At 46.3% G+C, this 22,994-nt stretch overlaps 1 protein-coding gene across 1 annotated transcript in view; it reads left to right on the forward strand.

The window, feature by feature from the left end:
* Positions 1-22,994, forward strand: part of ptprfa (protein tyrosine phosphatase receptor type Fa) — a 248,725-nt gene that overhangs the window by 118,139 nt on the left and 107,592 nt on the right. Inside the window, exons 7-12 of the mRNA XM_063201608.1 lie at positions 8,422-8,691; positions 12,235-12,653; positions 13,478-13,640; positions 14,674-14,807; positions 16,275-16,419; positions 20,014-20,319. Of these exons, the coding sequence (XP_063057678.1) occupies positions 8,422-8,691; positions 12,235-12,653; positions 13,478-13,640; positions 14,674-14,807; positions 16,275-16,419; positions 20,014-20,319 (1,437 nt within the window). The remainder of the gene's footprint in view (positions 1-8,421; positions 8,692-12,234; positions 12,654-13,477; positions 13,641-14,673; positions 14,808-16,274; positions 16,420-20,013; positions 20,320-22,994) is intronic.

A 22,994-nucleotide genomic window follows, 5' to 3' on the forward strand; every position in this document is an offset into this window, starting at 1 on the left:
CATTTGTACCCTGTACGTTTGGGTATTAAAAATGCGCTGAGAAAAAAACACACAATGCTGCATCACGTCAATGAGGGCATAGATCTGCTCAAGGATGAAAAGAAAAGCCATTACGTGTGTGTTTGTGTGTGTGTGTGTGTGTGTGTGTGTGTGTGTGTGTGTGTGTGTGTGTGTGTGTGTGTGTGTGTGTGTGTGTGTGTGTGTGTGTGTGTGTGTGTGTGTGTGTGTGTGTGTGTGTGTGTGTGTGTGTGTGTGTGTGTGTGTGTGTGTTTGTGTGTGAGCAAGAAAGTCAGTGTGTGAATGCGTGTGTGTGTGTAAGAAAGTCAGTGTGAATACATTGTGCATCCATGTGATTCTGTGTGTGAGAGAGATTTGAAATGGTATATCTGCATCAATGCATCACTGTTTGCATGTGTGTGTATGCCTGTGTGTGTGTGTGGTGGGGTGTGTATTTGTGTTGGTGTGTGTGTGTGTGTGTGTGTGTGTGTGTGTGTGTGTGTGTGTGTGTGTGTGTGTGTGTGTGTGTGTGTGTGTGTGTGTGTGTGTGTGTGTGTGTGTGCGCGGTGCGGTGTGTGTGCGTGTCTGCTTGTGTGTGTGTGCATGTGTGGTGCAGTGCAGTGTGTATGCGTGTCTGCTTGTGTGTGTGTGTGTGCATGTGTGGTGCAGTGCAGTGCGTATGCGTGTCTGTTTGTGTGTGTGTGTGAGTGAGTGTGTATTTGACGGCGTGACTATGACTAATTCACATTCACCAAGGTTGTTTGTATTCACGTCCAGCTCTTGCCTGCCTCTCCTCAGCAGCGTCGGGGCCGGCTCCAGAAGAGTCAATGGACAGAATAAACCATTTGAGAGGCTGGCTGGCCACTGTCTGGCTTTTGGGGGGCATAATGAAGTCCAGTTTGTCAGCGCAGCCCTGTGCAGTGCCACCCTTAATGCCATCTTAATTCAGAGGCACCAGCCCACATGGCTGAGGGGCTCTCAACGGGAAAGAAAGAAAGAGAGAGTGAGGGAGAAAAAGAGAAAGAGGAAGGAAAAGAAAGGGAAAGAAAAGGGCTGTGTGCGTGCGTGCGTGCGTGTGTGTGTGCGTGCGCGTGTGTTTGTGTTTGTGTTAATGTGTGTGTGTTGTCTGTGTTCGCTTGATTCTTTGGTCAATTTGCATTTATATACCGACATCTAAAGTGTATAAGAACTTGCATGTTGGCTCACATGCTGGTTCACAATGATTGTGTGTGTGTTTGTGTGTGTGTATGTGTGTGTGTATGTGTGTATGTATGTATGTGTGTGTGTGTGTGTGTTCAAGGGAATGAATGTCTTTCATCTGCCTACATGAACATGTCCTTTCACCTGTCTGCCATTGCACTGCGTTCTCCATGTTGTCTCTCGTCACTCTTTCTTTTTTCAAATGGATAAGCGGAATATTTGCCTGTTTTACTCTCTCTGTTTCTCCTTGTCTTCTTCCTCCTCCTCCTCTTCTTCCTCCTCCTCCTTGTTTTTATTCTTTCATTTTGGTCTCTCCTCCCTCTTTCTTTTTGTTCTTGTTTTTTGCTTTTATCTTCCTTGATTTGTTTTCTACTTCCTTCACCACCTCCATTGCCTCCCTGCCATCCTAAACACAACCACCAAACCAAACCAAACAAACCCCCAAAAAATCAAACTCCTCACCACTCAGATCAACGGGAAGGTTGGTTGCTTTTCACTCTTTACACGTGACCCCCCCACCCCCCTTCTTCGCACTTGCCCGGGGAAGGCCTGGCCGACTGGAGCTTGGCTCCGCCATCTTGGCTGGATGCCATTGGCTCGTCCCGGGCCTCTTCCTCCTCTTCCCCCCTCTTCCTCCCTCCCTCTTTTCCTCTTGTCATTGCACCCTTTCCCCTCTTTTCAAATCCCAGGGGAACTGGCCCCATGAAAAATGCACCCACCCGTCCTTTCCCCGTTTCCTCTTCTTCTCCCCATGTATCTTCCATTCTCCCCACTGTACTGTTGTCCTCTGGTGATGCTGCCTGCTTTGCACACTAACCCCTCCACAATCCGACCCCACCCCACCCCACCTCATCGCATCGTCTCCCAGTGCATCTTGCAGTCTGATGGCGTTGATGCCTCTTGCATGAGTGTCCTTCTTTATGCTTGTGTCAACCTCTGCCATCGTTCCCACATTTTGTGTCACTGTCATTGCCAGTTTGCCCAGCCCCTAGGGGGCGCTCTTTTGCTGCTATCACAGGTTTAGCTGTCGCTTGAAGTCATTGTTTGAGCATCATTTTTTTTTACGAACCACCAAAAGGTTGTGACACAGGGCAACCACAGATCTTTTTTTGTTTTGTTTTGGTTTTTTTTTGGCGGCATTACAGGCATTGCTGTGTCAGGCAAAGCCGCCTATCCCCTTCGCAACCTGGATTATGAACAGGGGATCAGCAGTATGCTTTTATGTTAATCAGGGTATTTTTTGCCGGAGGTCAAAGACCACATGTAGGAATGTTTTGCACCAGCTTTGAGGATCAGACCTGTTTACCCACAAGTTCAAATTTCAGTAAGTGCGCCACCTCCCCACCTTCCTTTGCATAGTTATCCCTTTAAGAGAGAGACGGGGGGAGTTGCGTTATCCTAGTTAACAGGGAAAAAAAGCCTTTTGAGTTTTTAAGTATTTAATCTGGCTAAAGCAGCATTGTTTATGTTGGGCTCAGGCTTTCAAAGCTGGCTCCAGTTTCGAGGCAGAGAACAATGGGAGGAAGAGGCATTTATATGTTTAAAGGTTTTTTTTTCCACCTCCATAATGGCCCTGATACAATATCTGTCATAATCCACCTTTCCCTAGTCTTAAATGCATTGGTTTCTTCAGGAATTTTCCTTTCCCTGTTGAGGAGAATAGGGTTAGAAGGTCTTCAGACTGCCGTTGACGGTTTGCCTTTTTCCACGAAAGCGCCGCGTATACTTGGCATCTTCAGGGCGAACTTGATCTCTTATTATTATACATCAAAGTAATTGCTGTGTCCATAGAGTAGCCAGCCAGGGATTTCTAAGTATCTTGCTTTTTTGATATTTTAGAGGAAAACGCTGCCTTGTTTGAGCTTGTGGAAAGGTGGTGGTGTTCTAAAATAATAAGCAGCCAATGCAAATCCTGCCTTTGTCCCTTTGATAGCGCTCTGCATACTGCATCCATGCCCAGTGGGCCAAGCTTCTTGGATTTCCTCCTCTTCTCCACAATCGGCCCCTTTTTTTTACCGCCTCCCCTTTTTTATTGAAGATACTATAAAGAAAAGGAGGCCATTGTAATACCATAGTTTTGCATTTACACTGTTAGTAACCCCATATCTTGTTGTTGCTGTTGGTTTTATACTGTTTGGGTGTTTTGGTGGCTCAGACAGATATCTGTTGACTGTGAGTGATGGCAAACTAATAAATGTCAGATGGAGCGCCGCATCACACTTTTATAGCCACACATCCATGCACTAGCACATGTCTATTTTTTTCCTTTGGTAGCATGCATATGGGATTGTATGCTATGCACAGTAAATAGATCTAGTTGTTAACGCCACCGTGCTCTTCCCCTCCTTGCTTGTGTGTGTATTGGACACTCTTTCTCTTCTTCCCAAGGAGTGGCATCACTGTCACAATTCCATGAACTCCTCATAAAACAAGTCTCTTACCTTGCGGGTGCTCATTCTCAACAAAGGGGTTTCGTTGCATCCTTTTTGTTGTGCTGGTTTGATTTTATTGATCCTTCTGCTGTCTGAAGCAGGTTTTAACAAGGATTGGGTGTGCATAGGGAACATAAAAGGTTTTTTTTTCAGTCTCACTCTTGCTTTCACTGAATTGGTGTGGAAGTCAGTCAGGAACAGCACAGTCATGCTATTTACATTATTTTAATAGTATTGTGGAACCTGCTGCCATCCAATCCAAATGGATTAAGTTGTGTTTTTATTCCTGATGACATTTAGTATTAGGTTTTGTTTGCCATAAATCACTACTTGCCCCCTGTGCACCTTCAACAGAAATCGCCTTAGCTAGCCCAGACCAATGCTACAGCAGTAGCAGACTGGTTAGTTGTATTTGTATTGGCAGGGCAAGGATAGAAATTGGATTCCTCGGGCTGTTTTTTCCACCCCCCATATAAGATATTTTTCTGAAACGGGTTGGGGTGGGCGGGGGGTCATGTTGGCACTCGCATGCTACTGTGATCATGGCTGATATTGCTTGTGCACCGATGCTTGAGCGACTTGTACTGATGCATGACTTGCCTGAGGATATGTGTTATGTGCAGAACTGATTGTGCCACGACTGTCTCCTTCCCTCTTCCACCACCACCATCACCACCACCCTTCTTCCTCCCCCTCCCTCTCCCTTCCCAGGTAACCCTTTATCAGAAGCCTGTTGCTTCAAGTCTCCCCAGCTACTCCTCTTCCTATTCCCCTACCCAACAACCTCTCCCAGCTAACTTCTTCTGGCATGCCAGAGAGTCAGAAGTGTGTGTTAATGCCTTGCCTTTTTTTCTAACTGTCAGCTTCACGTGTGCTTTCTAATACCATGCTTTAACCTAGACTAAACTGAACTACAGTAAGTTGGAAATTAAATTCTGGTGAGAGCAGTGATTTTTTTTAGCAAACGTACCTGTATCAGTGGCACTCTAATCCATTGCCATAGGCTCAGATTACCCACTGCCCAACCAGATTTGACTCTCACTGGGTAGCATTCATTCAGCAAAGAAACCTCCCTCCAATCAGTGCTGTTGTCTACTCTTACTTCTGAGACAACACACTACAGAACGCAGGAATAATGGAATGCGAATGGCCAAATTAAACAATACAATACAATCATCATGTTGTTTCCATATTTCATTTTCATTGGTAACATTCATCATACGTTTTTTTATGTAAGGAGTGACTAACTCTGTCTTCTACTGATTCCTCCTGTACTGTCCAGCACGTTTGAGATGAAAAAAAGAAAAGAAAAGGAAACCAAAAGGCCTGCAGGCTCTTTCCAGATAGTTTTGGCATAAAAAGGATCCGGCCTAGTTCTGGGACTGATTTGGCGTGCTTCCTGACAACATAGTCTGGCCCTGATTTGACACGGTTCACATGCGGGTCGGCGCCAAATCTGGGCCTTGTTTGGCACAGCTCCTGGACGCAGTACACGCCAAGTACACTCCACTTGTTTGGCATGGTTCCAAGGCAGAACCGGGCTGCCGAGTCTGTGCCAGAGCTAGGCCGGATCCGTGAGGTTACTGCTGGCAGCTATCTGGCTATCTCTCCAGTCTAACACATCTGCTCATTTCCTCTGGCTCCTCAACGCTAACCCCACAGTCAGCCAACCATTGGCCTCACTTTGAAAAGAACAATAAATCTATCTCAGTGTTTACTTGGCTTGACTCAAACTCCCTGACAGTGGGCTGAAAACAGAGCATTCATTTGCAAACAGAACCAGTTCACACCTGCACGCCTCCTCAAATGAAACAAACACGCACACACACACACACACACACATGCACAGGCACACACACAGGCACACATACTCTCACACATGCCTAAGCAATCCTGCATTCGCATGTGCACACATATCCGTACAAATATACTCACACATGGGTAAACCTGACTCTCAGAATGAAGCTGAATACTGTGCTACACAGGACTGCTGTGTGTACTATATTGTGCCTGTCCAGGCCTCTTAAAATAGAAGTAAGTCAAGGTCAGATTTGTAATAAACAGTATAGCATCTCATGAATACACTGCCAGCATGGAGAAAAAGAAAAAAAAAACCTGGATGTTGCAAGGATTGCAAAACCCTCCTTAGATTCATGGAGACATTACAGGGGGGAAATGGCTCCAACAAGGTGTCAAGGCAGGGCTAAATATCTAAGGCTAGTAATATTTTACATCCCATTTTTTTCTCATGCTCACCTCCCCTAGTGAATGTAAATAGGGATTTATTTTAGATAAGTCGCCCCGGTGTGTCCGGGCCCCGTCCATTATCTAACACTACCTGGCAGTGGGTAGCTTAGCCACCAGAGAGAAACCTGAGGTGTGTGCCCCACGGGAGCTATGGGATAGCTTGGCAGCATCTAAGTGGCCCTCCCCTGAATTCAAGTCACATAAGCACTGAGATATTTGTTCTCAAAAAAGTAATAATAACAATCCTTTAAGGTTTCCTTGCCTGTTCCCATTTGAAAATAACAGTGATGGAGCCTGCATTTTTTTTTGGTGGGGTGGGGGCGGGGGGATGAGATATCAGTACTGTTTTGTAGGAGTTTATCTTCAGACACACCTAAAGGTCTGTGGCTCCCTCCAAATTAGATTCATTCTCAGCATTCAACTGCTTTTCCCAGCTCAGAGACTTGATGAAAGAGTTCTTATTTATAGTACTCTCACTCGCTCGCACACTGTCCCTTTCTCTGTTTCGCTTCCTCTTTGACTCTTCTTCCTCTCTCTCTATCACTCTCTCGCGATGGTATCGGGACTGCTGCTAAGCCGTGATGAAGCATCACAGCAGTGTCTGCAATGGAGTCATTTAGCAGTGTTTAAACTGCCAGCCCTGCAGCCCGCCTGCATGCGTGTGTTTGAAGATCAACAGGGAAATTAAATGTGAGGCCTGGCTTTCAGCTGTGCACACACCACAACAAACAGCTCTCATCCATCACCAGGACCACAAAATGTAGTCTAGAAATACAATTTTCTAACCTTGTCCAATCGTATAAAAACAACCGCTTTTGTTATTGACTGGGAGTTTTCTCCCTATGTGTATGTGTGTGCGTGCGTTACAAATAGGCAAGTGTTCACGCCAGCTTTCTTTTTGTCGCTGGCGAGCGTAGCGTTCCTTCCTCACCTCGCATCTTGCAAGCCGTCTCTGTGGGAAGCCCGCGTTAATCTGCATATCTGGGCCTTGTGTTTATCCTCCTGGGAGACAATGAACCTCTTTTCTTTGCACAGCCCGTGACACGTAGCCTACAGCCAAGGTGCCATCCAAACTTGGTCTCAGTGCTGTTGAGTCTCCTCCACATGAGTACTACAGCACCGTTAACGTTAGCGCTATTCCATTTCCTGAGGTAAAATAAATGTAAATAGCCTTGCCGCCTTAGCTGAGGGGACTCTAATTAAACCTGCTGCACAGTTGACCAAAAGCTAAGACGCAGCGTACTGTAAGTGAAAACGTTTCAGGAGTCTCTGACTTAAATCCTCATTAAATTGCCTCTTGCCATCCCGCCGTAACCACAGATCCACTCAGCAAAGACTCTGAAGCCTCGTAGAAAATCACGAATGTGACCAATAAGCAAAAATTCCATTTAGCAACGCTCATCCCTGTCAAATCCCTGATATTGCATAAAAACCCTCGTATCCTTGTATCCCCCCACCCCCCTCGCTAAGCATAATGTCCCCAGCCCCGTCTATCCATTTATAGGCACCTTAAGAGGAAACTACAGCCCAGAGAGACTACACTAAAGACGGCTCTCAGAGTAGAATGGAAAGCTCTGATGGAAAGTTTAATGGGCCAGCCTGTCCAGCAGCTTGAGGTTTAAGCTGAAATTATACTTCTATATCCTCATGTGTCGTGACTACCCTCAGATGAGGTGTGAGCTCTTTTGACTAGCACGACTGGTGATGGGAATGTCTTTCTAATGCAAGGCTAGTACTGTCAGTTAAATTCAAACATTTGGGATGCCGTGGGGGACTTGATCAGGATTCTGGTGGAGAGGGACAGTTCTCAGAAAGGAGTCCTTCACAATTTATGCCACCCAGACAGGCCAGAAAAGGAGATTTACCCCTAGGGGGAAGGTCTGGCATGGCATAGGACTTTAAGATTCACCACCTGTAGATAGAATTCAGCGCTCAATTTCAAACATTTAATGCTTCTTAGTAGCACTATATTTCCACACTTTGAAGTTTGGTAGGCCAGACTTTTTCATATACATTATTGTGACACTAGGTATTTCATCAAGTCCAGAATTGGACATTTGAAATTAGCCAATGACTCGTGGTCACCCTTCATCTACATTTATCTGGACCTCAAACATAGAATGTGTCCCAAATAAGCTACGTGTATCTACATAGGTCACTTGTGAGGTAGGGAATAAGAACACACTGTAAGGCCCTGCCGTGGCCAACCGGTAGGGCACTCGCCTGCCGTGCGGCTGACCCAGGTTCGATTCCCGACCCGGGTCCTTTGCCGTCCCCTCCCTGTCTATCTCCCAATTCACTTCCTGTCCACCTCTCACACTGTCCTATCAAATAATGTCGAAAAAGACAAAAAAAATCTTAAAATAAAACAAAAAAGCGTTATGTGGTCCGAAAACAAATGTGACACAGCCAAAGCCAGGCCTATCAGACATCTAGAGTAAGGGTTTATGTCATTAGGTCAGTGTGTTGTTGCTGTTGGTATTGTTTGTTGTCCAGCATCTTTCCCTTTTTTCGAGCCTCCTTTTTTCCGCCCCCCCTCCTGCAGTGCGGCGCGTTCCGCCCCGCTTCTCCATCCCCCCCACCAACCACGAGGTGATGCCCGGCGGCAGCGTCAACCTCACCTGTGTGGCAGTGGGTGCCCCCATGCCCTTCGTCAAGTGGACCACAGGCGACGTGGAGCTCACCAAGGAGGACGAGATGCCTATCGGCCGCAACGTGCTGGAGCTCACCAACATCCGCCAGTCGGCCAACTACACCTGCGTAGCCATGTCCTCCCTCGGCATGATCGAAACCACGGCACAGATCACCGTCAAAGGTGAGTGACATTCTCCCCCTTGGAAGCCACTTTGAATGAAAGTGGCTGCTAAATGTAATGCAGTGTAACGAAATGGAAGGGAGATCTTGAAGCGTTCAGAAGGGAAACTTAGAAGTTCGGCCAGATGTTGTGAGGTGGGCAAAAGTAAAGCTGAAAGTGAAAGTCCTGTTACATGTTGAAGGCAGTTCACTCAGTCATCCAAGGTACTTGTAAATAATAACGATTTTGAGAAATCACTTTGGATAAAAGCAGAGGCAAATAGATGACATGGCACGTGTCTGGACTATTACTGTACTTTCACTTGCTTTTACTTAAGTCCGCCTCTACAACGTGGTAACTTTGTTCCTGTCCATTAATCTTTCTTGCTGATCAAGCCAGCTGGGCTGTCTAAAGTTGTGTGTTATGGTATGGGCGGTAAGAGACAGATAGTGATAGGCTCGTTCGTGACGAAGCAGTGCTGCTTTTGCTAAGCAGCGAGCATGCGTACTTTGCCAGTTTGATACATTGTGGTTAGAAAATTCTAACCAGAATGCATCAAACTGGCAAAGTGCGCATGCCCACTGCCTAGCAAAAGCAGCACTGCTTCGTCACGAACGAGCCTAATGGTGGAAGGACTACTGCCTCATTAATAATGAAGCAGGCTGGGTGTTCCCGCTCACTTCTGCCAGACAGTGCGTGTAATTACCTCATCAATGTTTCATCAAAGTTGAAATCTGACTTGTAGCCCTGCCCTCTTCATGATGCCTAACTGTGCGGCACGAGGATGATGGCAAAAAGTTATTTATTTTTTACCAGGATGAAGATTTGTCTCTCATTCTCCTCTCCCCCACCACCAACTCTCCTGTTACCAATATCAAAAAGAAAGAAAACAAAAAGGAAACGGAAAAAATACCTTACTCCTTGTGGCCTCTCATGAATCAGTACAAATACTTTCCAAAAAAAAGAAGAAACTGTCGAATGATTAATTTCCTGTATTGTTTATTGCATACTAATGTCTGGGACATTGTGCAAGATCCCCCTAGACTTTTCCTCCTTTCTTCATGTGCGGCAAGGTTGAATGGGCCCTGCAAAAAAAAAAAAAGTGGAGGAAAATAAACTGCCAGCATCCTCGGAGGGATTGTTGGTTTCTTATTCAGACTTAATGTGAATAACCCGCGTCTGAGTGCTTATCAGTCACAGTTATCTTTTATTAAGAATTAATTCACTGGCGCGTACTTGTTTGTTGATGGGGAGTTAGATCACAGAAGGATGAGAGAGAATTTTGATCAGATTTATTAGGGATGGGATTTGTCTGCAGTGGAGGTACTGTAGGCAGGCACCTTCCTTAATGTGTTGCTATGATATTAGTCAGCATAGGGACAGATGGTATTGCCTCAGCCACCGACTGACTGAACCTTCTCCCAGAATCCCCAAATGCTGTCTACGGCTGTATGTTGTTGCAAGTCTAATCCTGGAGTTTGTTATTATTCTTATATATATTTTGCACACCGCTGCTCCAGTGGTTCTACATTTTCACATTTTTCACGTCTTAAGCACCGACCGGGCCCACCCACCCATAACAGAAAGGTCTTTGTTTTGAATTCCTTGATGCGCCACAATATGTAGCACAGCATAATATCAAACGGTAATCTCCATGTGTGGTGACTGGAAGCCCCTGTTTGCCATCTCGTGCCCCCTTGTGTCAGTTTGTCAGCTTTTTTCATCTGATTTTTTTTTTTTTTGGCTCTCTCCCTACACGTGTCTTAGCCCAGCGGCGTCCAAGTGAAGTGTGTCGGCCGCCACGGCACATACAGCACCAAAGTCATTTGGAGTCATTTTCAACGGCGATTTTATTACAATGCTTGCACTTTTCATTCGCCCCTGGAAATGGAAAAACCTGTGAGCGCGGGTCCATTACTGCCAGGCAAAGTAATGGTAATGGCAGTGTTTACAGTTCAGGAACTGCATTAGGAAGGAATGTATCTACGCTTGCTTCTTCTTGCGCCGAGCATACCTCTCTGTGAATCTGCGCAATCGCCCAGCCATTTATTCAGCCTTATATCCGATGCTTGGAATCACTTCAGCTCAGAGTATGCGAGCGATTTAATAACGTCTGAGCCATGCTATCAAATTGCAGAGGCTCTGTGTCATAACCCCAAGACGTTACATGACCTTCCACTTGTCCATGCATGGACCTGCCAAAGCACTAAACCTCTGGCCAAGTGTGTACCGGTATGTAGAATACTATTTTTCAGTGAAGGACAGGCTCTGTGTACATTTATTTGTATACTGAATTTAATCTAGCATTGAGAAGAGCTTGTATACATGTATTCAAGTCAGGGTGTCATGTATTTTTTATTTTATTTCATACAGTTTTATTGTGAGTAAAGCCTGGGGATATTTAGTAGTATATTTCAGTGAACACATAGTATGTGTACATTATGTTGTTTGGATGTGAATTAGTCATGCCGTGGAATAGTCACCGGGCGTGTTGGCATTGGCCAAGCTAAAGGACAGATTAAATCGCAGATGGTGGCGATAAAGAAATACAGCGTGCTTGTTCCGACAGTTCGCTGCGTCCTGTAGTGCGTCATGTTTACGCTGCCGGGCCGTGCGAGTACACGGGAAATGCATTTCGGTGTGTTGGGGAGAGTAGACTAGAGCAAGCCGGGGTCTTTATTGCATCAGTAGTCCGAAGCGATTCCTCAAGAGTCCCTGGGTAATCTAGTGAAGACCCTAACCCTAAAATAAATTAGTCCCTTTTGAAGGCCCCTCCTTGCAATGTCTTCCTCCTCTCTCCCGTCTCCTTATCTTTTCCAGCCAATGTGATGAATGAGAAACAAGTAAAAGGCAATTTCAATTGAAACAGCCCAAGCCAATTGCACAAACGCATTTAAAAAAAAGAATGAAACAAAAAAAAGAAGGAGAAGGAGAAAAAAAGTGTTTATTATACTTGGCCAATGATCCAGTGTCTTTGTATAAAAAAGTGCACAGTAGGAAGGATGTTGGGAAATGAATTCCGCAGCATGGAGCTGTTCTTCATCGTTATAAATACTTTCCACATAGTAGGCCTCGCGTGGAGCCACGCTCTTAAGCTGCCTTTGTGTCATGCAGGGAAGAGACATTTTGCTTTGAGAGATAATGAACATGGCCTGTCAGGGCCCTGTAGTGACAGGTGAGGTGCGGGGAAAGAGAAGCCCAAGCAGCTGGAATAGAGATTGGGGTTGTTCGGGGAGAGGGGTGTGTGAAGGGTAGGGGGGTGGGGATGGGGATGGGGGTGGGAGGCTTCTTTCTTTCACCCCCTACCGTACCCACTATCTCTCCCACTGCCTACCTTTTCTATTTCTGCGTCTTAATAGAGAAACACATTGTGCAGAGGAAACCTTTTCCAGCAGCAGCAGCCAGCAGAATCAGGCAGGTATTGAGTGAAATAGATAAAAACTGAAAAATTAAATAGTTCACTGACATTGTCTTTCCCCCCTTTTCTTCCCCACCCTTTCCTTGCAAACCCGTGGATTGGCCTGGTGGTTACACACACACACATATACACACACACACACACAGCCCTGCCCAAGTCGCCCTCGGCGCTGATCGTGACCGAGACCACGGCCACCAGTGTGACCCTAACGTGGGACTCTGGCAACCCGGAGCCCGTCTCCTATTACGTCATCCAGTACCGACCCAAGACGTCGGACAATGGCTTCCAAGAGGTGGACGGCGTAGCATCCACGCGCTACAGCATCGGCGGCCTGAGCCCCTACTCGGAGTACGAGTTCCGCGTCATGGCGGTCAACAACATCGGGCGCGGGCCGCCCAGCGGCTCGGTGGACACGCGCACCAGCGAGCAGGCGCCCTCCTCGGCCCCGCTGCACGTGCAGGCTCGCATGCTGAGCTCCAGCACCATGCTGGTGCAGTGGAAGCCGCCCGAGGAGCCCAACGGACAGATCAGGGGGTACCGGGTCTACTATACCGAGGACCTGCAGGTATACACATTGATAGTATCTTTTATTCTTACACAACTGTCATTCAGTGTGCTTGAGAGAGTCATAGAAAGTAAGACTGTAGATAGATAATCCTAACCAAAAGTTCATGAAAATAAGGGTGTTTTTAAAACATGTAATTTTAGGTAGGGGTGTGCAAAAAATCATGACAGCATATCGCATACTACTTTTCACAAGATACTGCATCGATTCAAGCCGATTCTTAAGAGAATAAAATAAGACATTGTTTGAATGGTTATCAGTCAAATCCCAATCTTTTTGGTTTTCATGAAATACTGTATTTTGAGTATTGCAATGTATTGCGATGTCTACTATTGCAACACATTGCAGTATTCAACATACTGCACATCATGATATCATTGTATTGTGGCATGTGTATTGTGATCAGTGATGGGCAAAATGGATTCATTACAAACATTCAGTGTCACATATTCCAAATGACTCCAGTGTCACATATTCAAAATGACTCCAGTGTCACATATTCCGAATGACTGGCTGGTTGAATGATCACCTGGTTGAATTTGACAGGTAAAACAAGGTCATTTAGAATATACGGCACTAGATTCTAACTAATGATTCCATTTTGCCCATCACTGATTGTGATATGTTTCGTATGGTGAATTCCTTGCCAATTCCCACCCCTACTCTACCAGATGTATGGTATCGTGGCATGTGTATGGTGATGCGTATCACATCTTCAATTCCTTGCCAATTCCAGCCCCTACCTGCAGTATTATATTATGGTATGTGTATAGTGATGTGTATTGTATGGTGAATTCTTTGCCCATTCCTTTCCTTATCTGCAGGCTCCGCTGAGCACGTGGCAGAAGCACAACACGGACTACTCTGAGCTGACCACCATCTCGGGCCTGACGCCCGACATCACCTACAGCCTGCGCGTGCTGGGCTTCACCTCCGTCGGGGACGGCCCGCCCTCCGACGTGTTGCAGGTCAAGACCCAGCAAGGAGGTAGGCGGCGGACTCCACACTTACCATGCATCACACACACACATGCATCCCACACACAAAATCACCTAGGAGGAACACGCTGAACTCTTATGAAGCCAATAGACAGTGTTCAGCTAGCAAGGTGGTAGAGGAGGTGTGACTAGGCCTCCTCAACACACACACACACACACACACACACACACACACACACACACACACACACACACACACACACACACACACACACACACACACACCACGCTCACACACACACACACACCACGCTCTCACACACACACCACGCTCACGCTCACACACAAGCACCATGTTCACACGATACAAATACCCTCTAGCTCTATTGCTCACACACACATTAACACTCACTCCCATTAGTAAGTAAAGAAATGTTTTTGCACTCTCAGTTTCACCAGCAACAGTGCAGCCTTGAAAAAATGTTGTTTGATTATTAGGGACTAGAATTGTCTCAGTGGGGACATTTTGTATCCATTTGTATGGGGATAGCAAAACTCACACATGCAGTACACACATTACCCAGGCAGCCTAAACGCTACCAGCGGTAGGTGCTGCCTTTGCAGTTCAGTCACTAAATTAAAATTCATCCATCTGAATTCAAATTAGGTGTAGTTAATGGAGCTGCAATATATCTAAATAATTATTGCTTAATTTGTGTTTGCATATTTCCAGCCATTATTAGTCTCCATTTGTTATACATTTTTCATGCGTAACCGATGCAGAGGGTTCTTTCTTAGAATTAATGCCTTTTTTTGGAAATGAGAATGGTGAAAAATAACTGCATGAAAAAGAGATCACAGTTTTTTTTGCTTCTTCTTATAGTTAGTATTTGTTTTTCAGGTTTTTTCCCTGTTGATACACACACCTGAAGAATAAATGCAACTAAAAGCAGTGAAAAGAGTGCCATTTATATCTCATTTTCACACTGAGTTTGATAAGACACACCACGGGAGAGCACAGTGCACTTAAATTATAAAGAATATTAGTGCTAACCTGTAGCTGTGTTTGTCTTTGTCCTCAGTGCCAGCCCAGCCTGCGGGTTTTGAAGCAGAGGCGGAGTTGGACACGCGCATCATGCTCACCTGGCTGTGGCCAGTGCAAGACCCCATCATCAAGTTTGAGCTCACCTACTGGGAGGCTGACTCAGGGAACAAGGTACCGCTCTGCCCTACCGTTTGGCACACCAGTCTTTTTCTGGACCATTAGTCAAGTCAAGTCAAGTCAAGTTTATTGTCAATTTCTTTACATGCACTGGTCATACAAAGAATTTGAAATTGCGTTTCTTGCTCTCCCATGCAGACATAGACTAATCTAGGTAAGGACATAGACAGTATAGACATAGACAGTACTCATACATGGACATAGACAGTATGGACGTAGACATTGCTCATACAGACATTTAAAGTGCAAGACTGGACAACAGAAGACTTGTAGAGAACATACATTAAGAGGAGGTATTTTGTTGTTCTTTTTCTAAAAGTCCTTTATAGCGTTCTGACATAGTAATAGTAGCATTTGAAGAAATAAATAATTAAAAAAGGTTTTTATTAAATACACCAGCAGCAGTATGTGTGTGTGTGTGTGTGTTTGTATGTGTTTTGTGTGCGTGTGTGTGTGTGTGTGTGTGTGTGTGTGTGTGTGTGTGTGTGTGTGTGTGTGTGTGTGTGTGTGTGTGTGTGTGTGTGTGTGTGTGTATGTGTGTGGTGTGTGTGTGTGTGTTTTAGTGCAGGTAGAAAGTGCGGTGTGCGTCTGTGTGTGTGTACCTGTGTATGTGTGTGTGTGTGTGTGTGTGTGTATGTGTGTGAGTATGAGTTGTGTGTCAGTGTGTGTATGTTTGGGTTTAGTGCAGAAAGTGCAGTGTGCTTGTGTGTGTGTGTGTGTGTGTGTGTGTGTGTGTGTGTGTGTGTGTGTGTGTGTGTGTGTGTGTGTGTGTGTGTGTGTGTGTGTGTGTGTGTGTGTGTGTGTGTGTGTGTGTGTGTGTGTGTGCATGTGTATGTTTTGAGTTAGTGCAGGTTGAAAGTTCAGTCACAGATGTAGTAGTGCAGGTGGAATGTTCAGTCGCAGATATGGTGGTGGGGATGAGGGGGGGGAGCGTTGTCAGTGGCCTGGCTGGCTAGAGGCTGACAGTGAAGGGAGAGTGGGTTGAGTGTTCAGTATCTTGATTGCTTGATGCATCGTGCTTACGACCTCATGCTATCACTACTTCTGTTGATATTATGCTCATTTTGGTCCCTACGCATGCTGAAGAAAAGTTTGCTCGAGCGAAGTTATAATTTATGATAACGACGACACTTGCATATAAAAAATGATTAAAATGCTGTTGGAATTCAATAATGCATTCACGTAAATGTATTCTGCATGCAGGGGTGGTAATTTTGAGGCTTAAACTTTTTTAAATGAAACTTCTTCCACATGGTTGCCGTATTTCATGCGAGAGTGGTATTTAAGGCTCGGAATTTGAAAGTAAAATGTCTTCTGTGTGGTTGCTGCTATATTGTATATTGCTACATTGTAAACCATCACTTTTCACCTCACTCTCACTTGGGGTTCTGGAATGCAATAGACCATTATATCATAGATCATTATATTTATTGCCGGTATGTTTTTCTTTCTGTTTCCCAGCAACATGTAACCTTTGACCCAGCCGGCTCCTATGCAGTGGAGAACTTGAAGCCAGACACCCTGTACAAGTTCTCCCTAGCTGCCCGCTCCGAGATGGGCCTGGGAGTCTACACGCAACCCATAGAGGCTCGCACAGCCCAATCCAGTAAGTACTAGACCACAGCCGAGCCGGCCCTAACTGTTGTAACTCACCCGCTTGGTTTAATTACAGAGCCTGCCCTGGGCCTGGCAACACCCTCTAAATCCCTGGTTTGCTGTGGAGGTAAGGCTTTTTTTTGGAGGGTTTGGTTGTCTCGTGATGGATTAGACCAGTCCAAATTGATTGTATTTGAGAAAAGCAACAGCAAAAACATTTATTTTAGCAAGCACAGACTGAGGTTTAACCCCACACAGACTACACCACACACAGCAAGTCCAGACCAAGCACACAGACCGACGCAATCACCAAACATTGTTTACTTTTCACATGTTCAATATTCACACTTTTCTTCTGGCTGTTCTGCTGTTACGGATTACCAGAAAGATATAGATGAAGGCACGGTTAATATTTGGTAAAATTCAGATCAAATTGCTGTCAATTCTGTGTCATGTCTTTCATGAGCACAGCATAGTTTTGTGGTCAGCTTTTCTGGTGTACCCTTGGTGGAAATGGTACTGCTTACGTCTTTGGACAGCTAGCATGTTGTCAAGTTAGCTGTGGGGAACAGCAAGTGAAAAGAACGGGAAGAAAGATTAAAGGAGGTCATTCTCAAAAGCCCATTAGACTAGTGTTTTGGTAGATTTCGCATTTTGGTATATTTCGGAGTTCTTCAGCCCTACATAAGCAACGTTGTTAGTCCTGTGATTTCTCATGGATTCACTTATGGAAGACATTTCGCACGGAACACACGGAAAAGGGGTAGGTATGCAAACACCCCTCCTTTTTAATTTCTGTTGAATTGTGTGTGTTTGGTCGTGAACTTTTGCTTTCCCCATGATGTGTCAGGCATGTAATTTTCAAGATCAAAGCAGCAGAGAAACAAACATATAAATAAATACGCGAGCAAGCGTGATGACCTTGCGGCTAAAGTGACCCCTCCAGACACCTCAACCCTACTTGTGATTCAGAGCTGTCTGAAAACAGAAGACTCTTTTCCTTGCCCGCAGCGTCTGTAATGACCCAACATTATTTCTCCAGGGCCTTTATTTCCAAAAATCTGCAGAGACGCCGCGTGACGTAAATGCCCAGCCCTGCCCTACACATACAGACAACTTAATCTCCATCCTTTTTTTCTTTTTCTTCTTCTTCTTCTTCACCTCCTCCCTTCCTTCTCACTCCCATAGCCGCTACCCAAAGCCTCTGTCTCTCACCGGCAGATAGAGAGTTTAACCCTGAAATATTTATGATATCTCCCAAAAGAAAGGCTGCGGCTTATTCAAGGCTATTTGTTATAGTTGTCAGCCATGAATGGGGCTGGGCTGGCTACTGAGGGCCCTGTTCCCATAGGAACGTGGCCCCTTAAAAAAAATCCTCTGGCTTCCTTATCGGCTGGCCGACTGACAGTCTGCTCGTCTCTGGAGAAAGGAGGCCGGGCTGTCACAGAGTTCAGCGAAACTCCCCTGCTTCTCTCTTTGCCCTCCTCACTTTCTCTCTCTGTCTCTGTACTGTACCTAACCCTAGTCGTTCTATCTGCACCTTACTCTCCCTTTCTCCCTATTTATCTCTCTCCCACTTTATTTGCTCTTTCTTTCTGTCATCATTGACCCTCCTCTTTCTGAGTTATTCATTTTTTTGTTTTGTTTTTTTGGCTCTATTTCTTTCACGGCCTGAACCTCCCCACTGTTTGGTTTAAACTCGTGAATACCTCTCTCTAAACTCAGCCTTTTCAACTCTGTCCTTTTTCTGGTCATTCATCGTGTCCCTATCGCAAACCCTCCTGCTTATCTTCTTTCATGTTTTCTTACCCCCTTCTCTATCTACGTGTACTCTTCTGAAAATTCTATCTCTTGCCATATCACTCTCTCGTTTACAGTTCTTTACACCGTTTCTTTATTTTGCCCCCTTTCTCTTAGTCTTTCGCTGGCATTATTTCCCTCTGTATTGTATGGATCTCTCTGCGATATCCTCTCCTCCACCTCCGACACATTATGTTCTCTCCATTTTCCCCCATTTCAAATGTATCAGTAACAATCGGTTCCGCTCTTAAAGGCCGCTCTGTGCAATCATTCCCCCTTTTGACATCTTAAAGACCCCCATAGAAAAGGTTGTCAGGGAAACCAATTATTTATTTATATATATATTTGTATTATTATTATTCTTGGCCTCTCCCATCAAAGTTTAAATTTATGTAAATCGGATTATAGCTCTTTCGCCATCGGTAAAAGCAAATATTCTGGCTAGAGTCTGTTAACTGAAACAGAAATGGCGTTAATTCTCTGCTCTGATCATGAAAATTGCATGTGTGTTATGCCTTCCAGTCATGCCCTTCACCCTGTGTTTGCATGCTCCACCATCACAATGTTTACATTTCTGTTATTGTGAAAATTCTTGGCTACACTTTGAATTACATAGCCCTTATTATTGTGATTTCAGTGTTCAGCACGTAATTTGTGTAATTACATCCTGCCAATAATGTTTAGTATGTCTGTTATACTTTCATGTGTAGATGTACAATATTATGAGCTTTACTGTTTATATATTTTGCTTTGGGCTATGCAACAAAAAGCGTTACCAACAATCTTTTCACTTGCATTTGTTGTATTTTGCGTTGGCCCTCTGGACTGGGCGGAACACACCTCTTAAATCTCTGTTTCTTGTTTCAAATTAATTTTGAGCCGATATCAAGTGCACAGCCGCATTGGCACTGGCCGCAGTGCTCTCTGTTCTCTCGTATCGGGGAAACAAACATTTCATTTCATCCCCCCTGTTCACTTACACCGCCCACACAGAAACCACCCCACACACATATACAGTACACACACACACACACACACACACACACACACACACACACACACACACACACACACACACACACACACACACACACACACACACACACACACACGGCACACTCACACACACACACACACACACACACACACACACACACACACACACACACACACACACACACACACACGGCACACACGGCACACACACACACACACACGGCACACACACACAGCACACACACACGGCACACACACTGCATGCACCACACATAGACACACCACTTATCTGCAGGGATTACAGTGGAATATAGGGGTCACGACCTCCCATACAGACTCAAGCTGGATAAATGGCTCCCTGCTCAACTTTATCGCTATCTTATGTATTTTTTTTTGGTCTATTTTCTCTCCCCCTCGCCTAAGCAGCGAGCGCGGGCCAATGAAAACTCCATTCCGCCCTGTTAGCCATTATTCAATCTGCTGCTTGTCCCTGCTTTGGCTCTCAACAGGGGAGCCCCTCTCAAAGCACTTTAGGCTTAAATCACTCCTAATTATTACTCTCTGCGGTGAGGCCGACTCACTGTAGTGTGTACAGTATGTGTGTGTCCCTCCCAGTCCAAGAGCGTATGTTGCCTGCTCACCCACACACCCACCCACCCACCATCACCACCACCACAACCACAACCACCACCCCACACCCCGAAACAAATGGTTTCCCATCCTTCCTGCCTGACCTCCTCTCCATCCATCCATTTTCTCCTCGTCCTCCTACCCTCCACCTCCCTCCCCCTTCCCCTCCACTCCCCAGCTCCCTCGGCCCCGCCGCAGGAGGTGCACCTGCTCAGTCTGTCCTCCACCAGCATCCAGGTGAGTTGGACGGCTCCGCCTGCCGCCAGCCGGCACGGCAACATCGTGCGCTACTCGCTGGCGTACCAGGCGTCTAGCGGCGAGGACACGGAGCGCCACGAGGTGCCCGACATCCCCGCCGACGCCACCAGCCACACGCTGGCCGCCCTGGAGAAGTGGACCGAGTATCAGGTGTGGGTGAGGGCCCACACAGACGTGGGGCCCGGCCCGGAGAGCCCAGCGGCGCGCATCAAAACCAAAGAGGATGGTACGGCCCCCTCAACACACTTCACTGTCTATCTCCTTCAACCTTCTGTTTCTCTGCTGCCGCTGCCGCTGCCGCTGCCGCTGCCGCTACAAAAAACGAATCCTCAATCTTCGCTTTGGCTCTCTACAGACCTTCCTTCTGCCTGGCTGCTCTCTGTTCTACTCGTACTACCACCACTACTACTCCTCCTTCTTCTTCCTCTTCTTCATCCTCCTCTTCCTGCCGCTTGTTCAGCTGAAAACACTAACTCGCTCTGAAGGCTGGCCCTCCCTGTTGCTTCCGTCTCTTAACAGCTTGAGTGATTTTTTTTCTCCCCTCTCTCTCTCTCTCTCTCTGTCCAACACGACCCTAGCACTTCCTGCCTTTCTCGGCTGTCTTCTTCTGTCCTCCATGGACCAGATGGTGGCTGGTTGGTTGGTTGCCACGCCCATGTTACTTGCTGGCTGGGGCCACTGGAGATCTTGTGGTCCTTTTGCTGTTTTTTTCCAGCCTCCATCTTCCCTGACTTCTGACTTCTTCCTCTTGGCTTGAATGTTGAGCACCTTTGCGGAGTGCGCTCAGCGCCTGGTGCTGCACCAGAAGATTGCCAATTCTTTTTTTCCTCAAGTTTCTCAAGAATTTATTCTTGCCCATGTTTCTTCACCATATTTCATCATCGCACTTTGCTCCAAATAACGTGTCAAATGAAAAATGGGAGAATGCTGGAGATGGATATTTGGGTAAAAACTTGGACTATTAATTACAATTTTCTCATGTGTAGTATAATGTTTTGTCAGGGGGGACTTGTCAAACGTCTGTTCCAGGAGACCAAAGTTGTCCCGTGGTGATGTTTTTGTCTGTGTTTGGAACATCCCCAACAGCCAGTTCTATTAATTGTGCTGTCAGACCAGACCATTGATGTAGTGGCCACCTCTGCCTGGTACTCTAGTGTGCACACATCCACTTCTCCACTCCTCAAAGGGCCTTTTACACTGTAATTCATACACATTGACTGCTGCACTTTTGGACTCTCTTTTCCTCCAAACACGGTTGTGTGAGAGTCTGTTTTCTACTGAGCAACTCGCAGCCTCTTCTCACGTCGGCAGTGATGGACAGGTGGAGTTTATGTGGTTGAGCGGCGAGACAGGCGCAGTCTTGAGACTGGCATGGGGGTAGTGCAGCAGGCTGTTCACGTTTTTCTCTTTCCGTTTCTTCCGTTTCTGTTTCTTCTGCTCCGTCACTTCTTTCTGTTGCATCTTCATCTGTTTCCCCACCTCTGTGCCGTTCCCTCTGTTCCACGTGTTCTTCTTTCACTGTTTTGTTTTTTTCTTTGTTTACCATCAATCTCTCTATCTATCTATCTATCTATCGCTTTGCTCTTTGCTGGCTCTATCTCTCTCTGTTCCTTGCCTACTGCCTCACTCTGTTTTAAACAGTCCTCCCTTTACTACCATTTATCTTTACCCCCTGCCAGTTTCAACTTCATCTCTGTCTCTCTCTCTTTTTCTATATCACACCCACCTACACAAATTAACAAGTACACACACACACACACACACACACACACACACACACACACACACACACACACACACACACACACACACACACACACACACACACACACACACACACACACACACACACACACACACACACACGCACACACGCACATATACACACACAGACACACACACACATCCTCGTCCTGTTTGACATTGAGCCTGCTGCACTTCAGATGGTCAGTCGCTACTCTGCCAGCTGTTGTTGACGCCACTGTTACAAAGACCCTATACTGTCCCCACCACCACACAGCCAATGAAGTCACCTGTCCCATCCGACCACAATACACACACACACACACACACACACACACACACACACACACACACACACACACACACACACACACACACACACACACACACACACACCCTTGTAGACTGGGGTGATTTAGTGTTGCTTTAGTGTAATATATCCAGCAAGGGGGGACTATCTGTCACCCTTTACCTATTAAAAATGTTAAGCATTTAGCCGAGACCTGGCAGTGTCCTTGCTGCAGTGGTAGGGACAGGCAGGTGAAAGTGTGTGTGTGTGTGCGCGTGTGTGAATGTGTCTGTGTGCGTGTGCGTGTGCGTGTGTGTGTGCGCTTTTGTGTGTGTGCGTGTGTGTGTGCGTGTGTGTGTGCGCTTGTGTGTGCGCTTGTGTGTGTGCGTGTGTGTGTGCGTGTGCGTGTGCGCGTGTGTGTGTGCGTGCGCATGTGTGTGTGTTAAAGGGGTTAGTTGAGGAGCACGGGGCTACAGCAGCCTGGAGCGATGCGGCGGTGTCTCACCTGGCTGTGCTGGGCGATAGATTGCCTCTGTCCTTCCTTTACAAAGTCCTACATCAAACTGGGATGGAACATGCCGGTGCTGCAAGCTGACTGGGCACAGATACTCCCATTTTCTCCTTGGATCTTTATCAAATTACTCCTAAATCACCTTCTCCCGCCACCTCACCACCATCGCCGTCGCTGCCGCCCGACTGCTCGGCCGACCGCCCCCGCCCTGACAAGAGGATGATGTGCGCTTGATTGCCTTCACGCCTGTGGGATTGTGGGAAAAGTGCATTAGCGACTCCGGCCGGGAGTGTGGCTTTGAGGCGCCAAAGGGGTGGCGTTCAGGGCACGGCGTGTGTCTAAGTGTGTGTGTGTGTGC

The sequence above is a fragment of the Engraulis encrasicolus genome, chromosome 6, assembly GCF_034702125.1.
Source record: "Engraulis encrasicolus isolate BLACKSEA-1 chromosome 6, IST_EnEncr_1.0, whole genome shotgun sequence".
Lineage (NCBI taxonomy): Eukaryota > Metazoa > Chordata > Actinopteri > Clupeiformes > Engraulidae > Engraulis > Engraulis encrasicolus.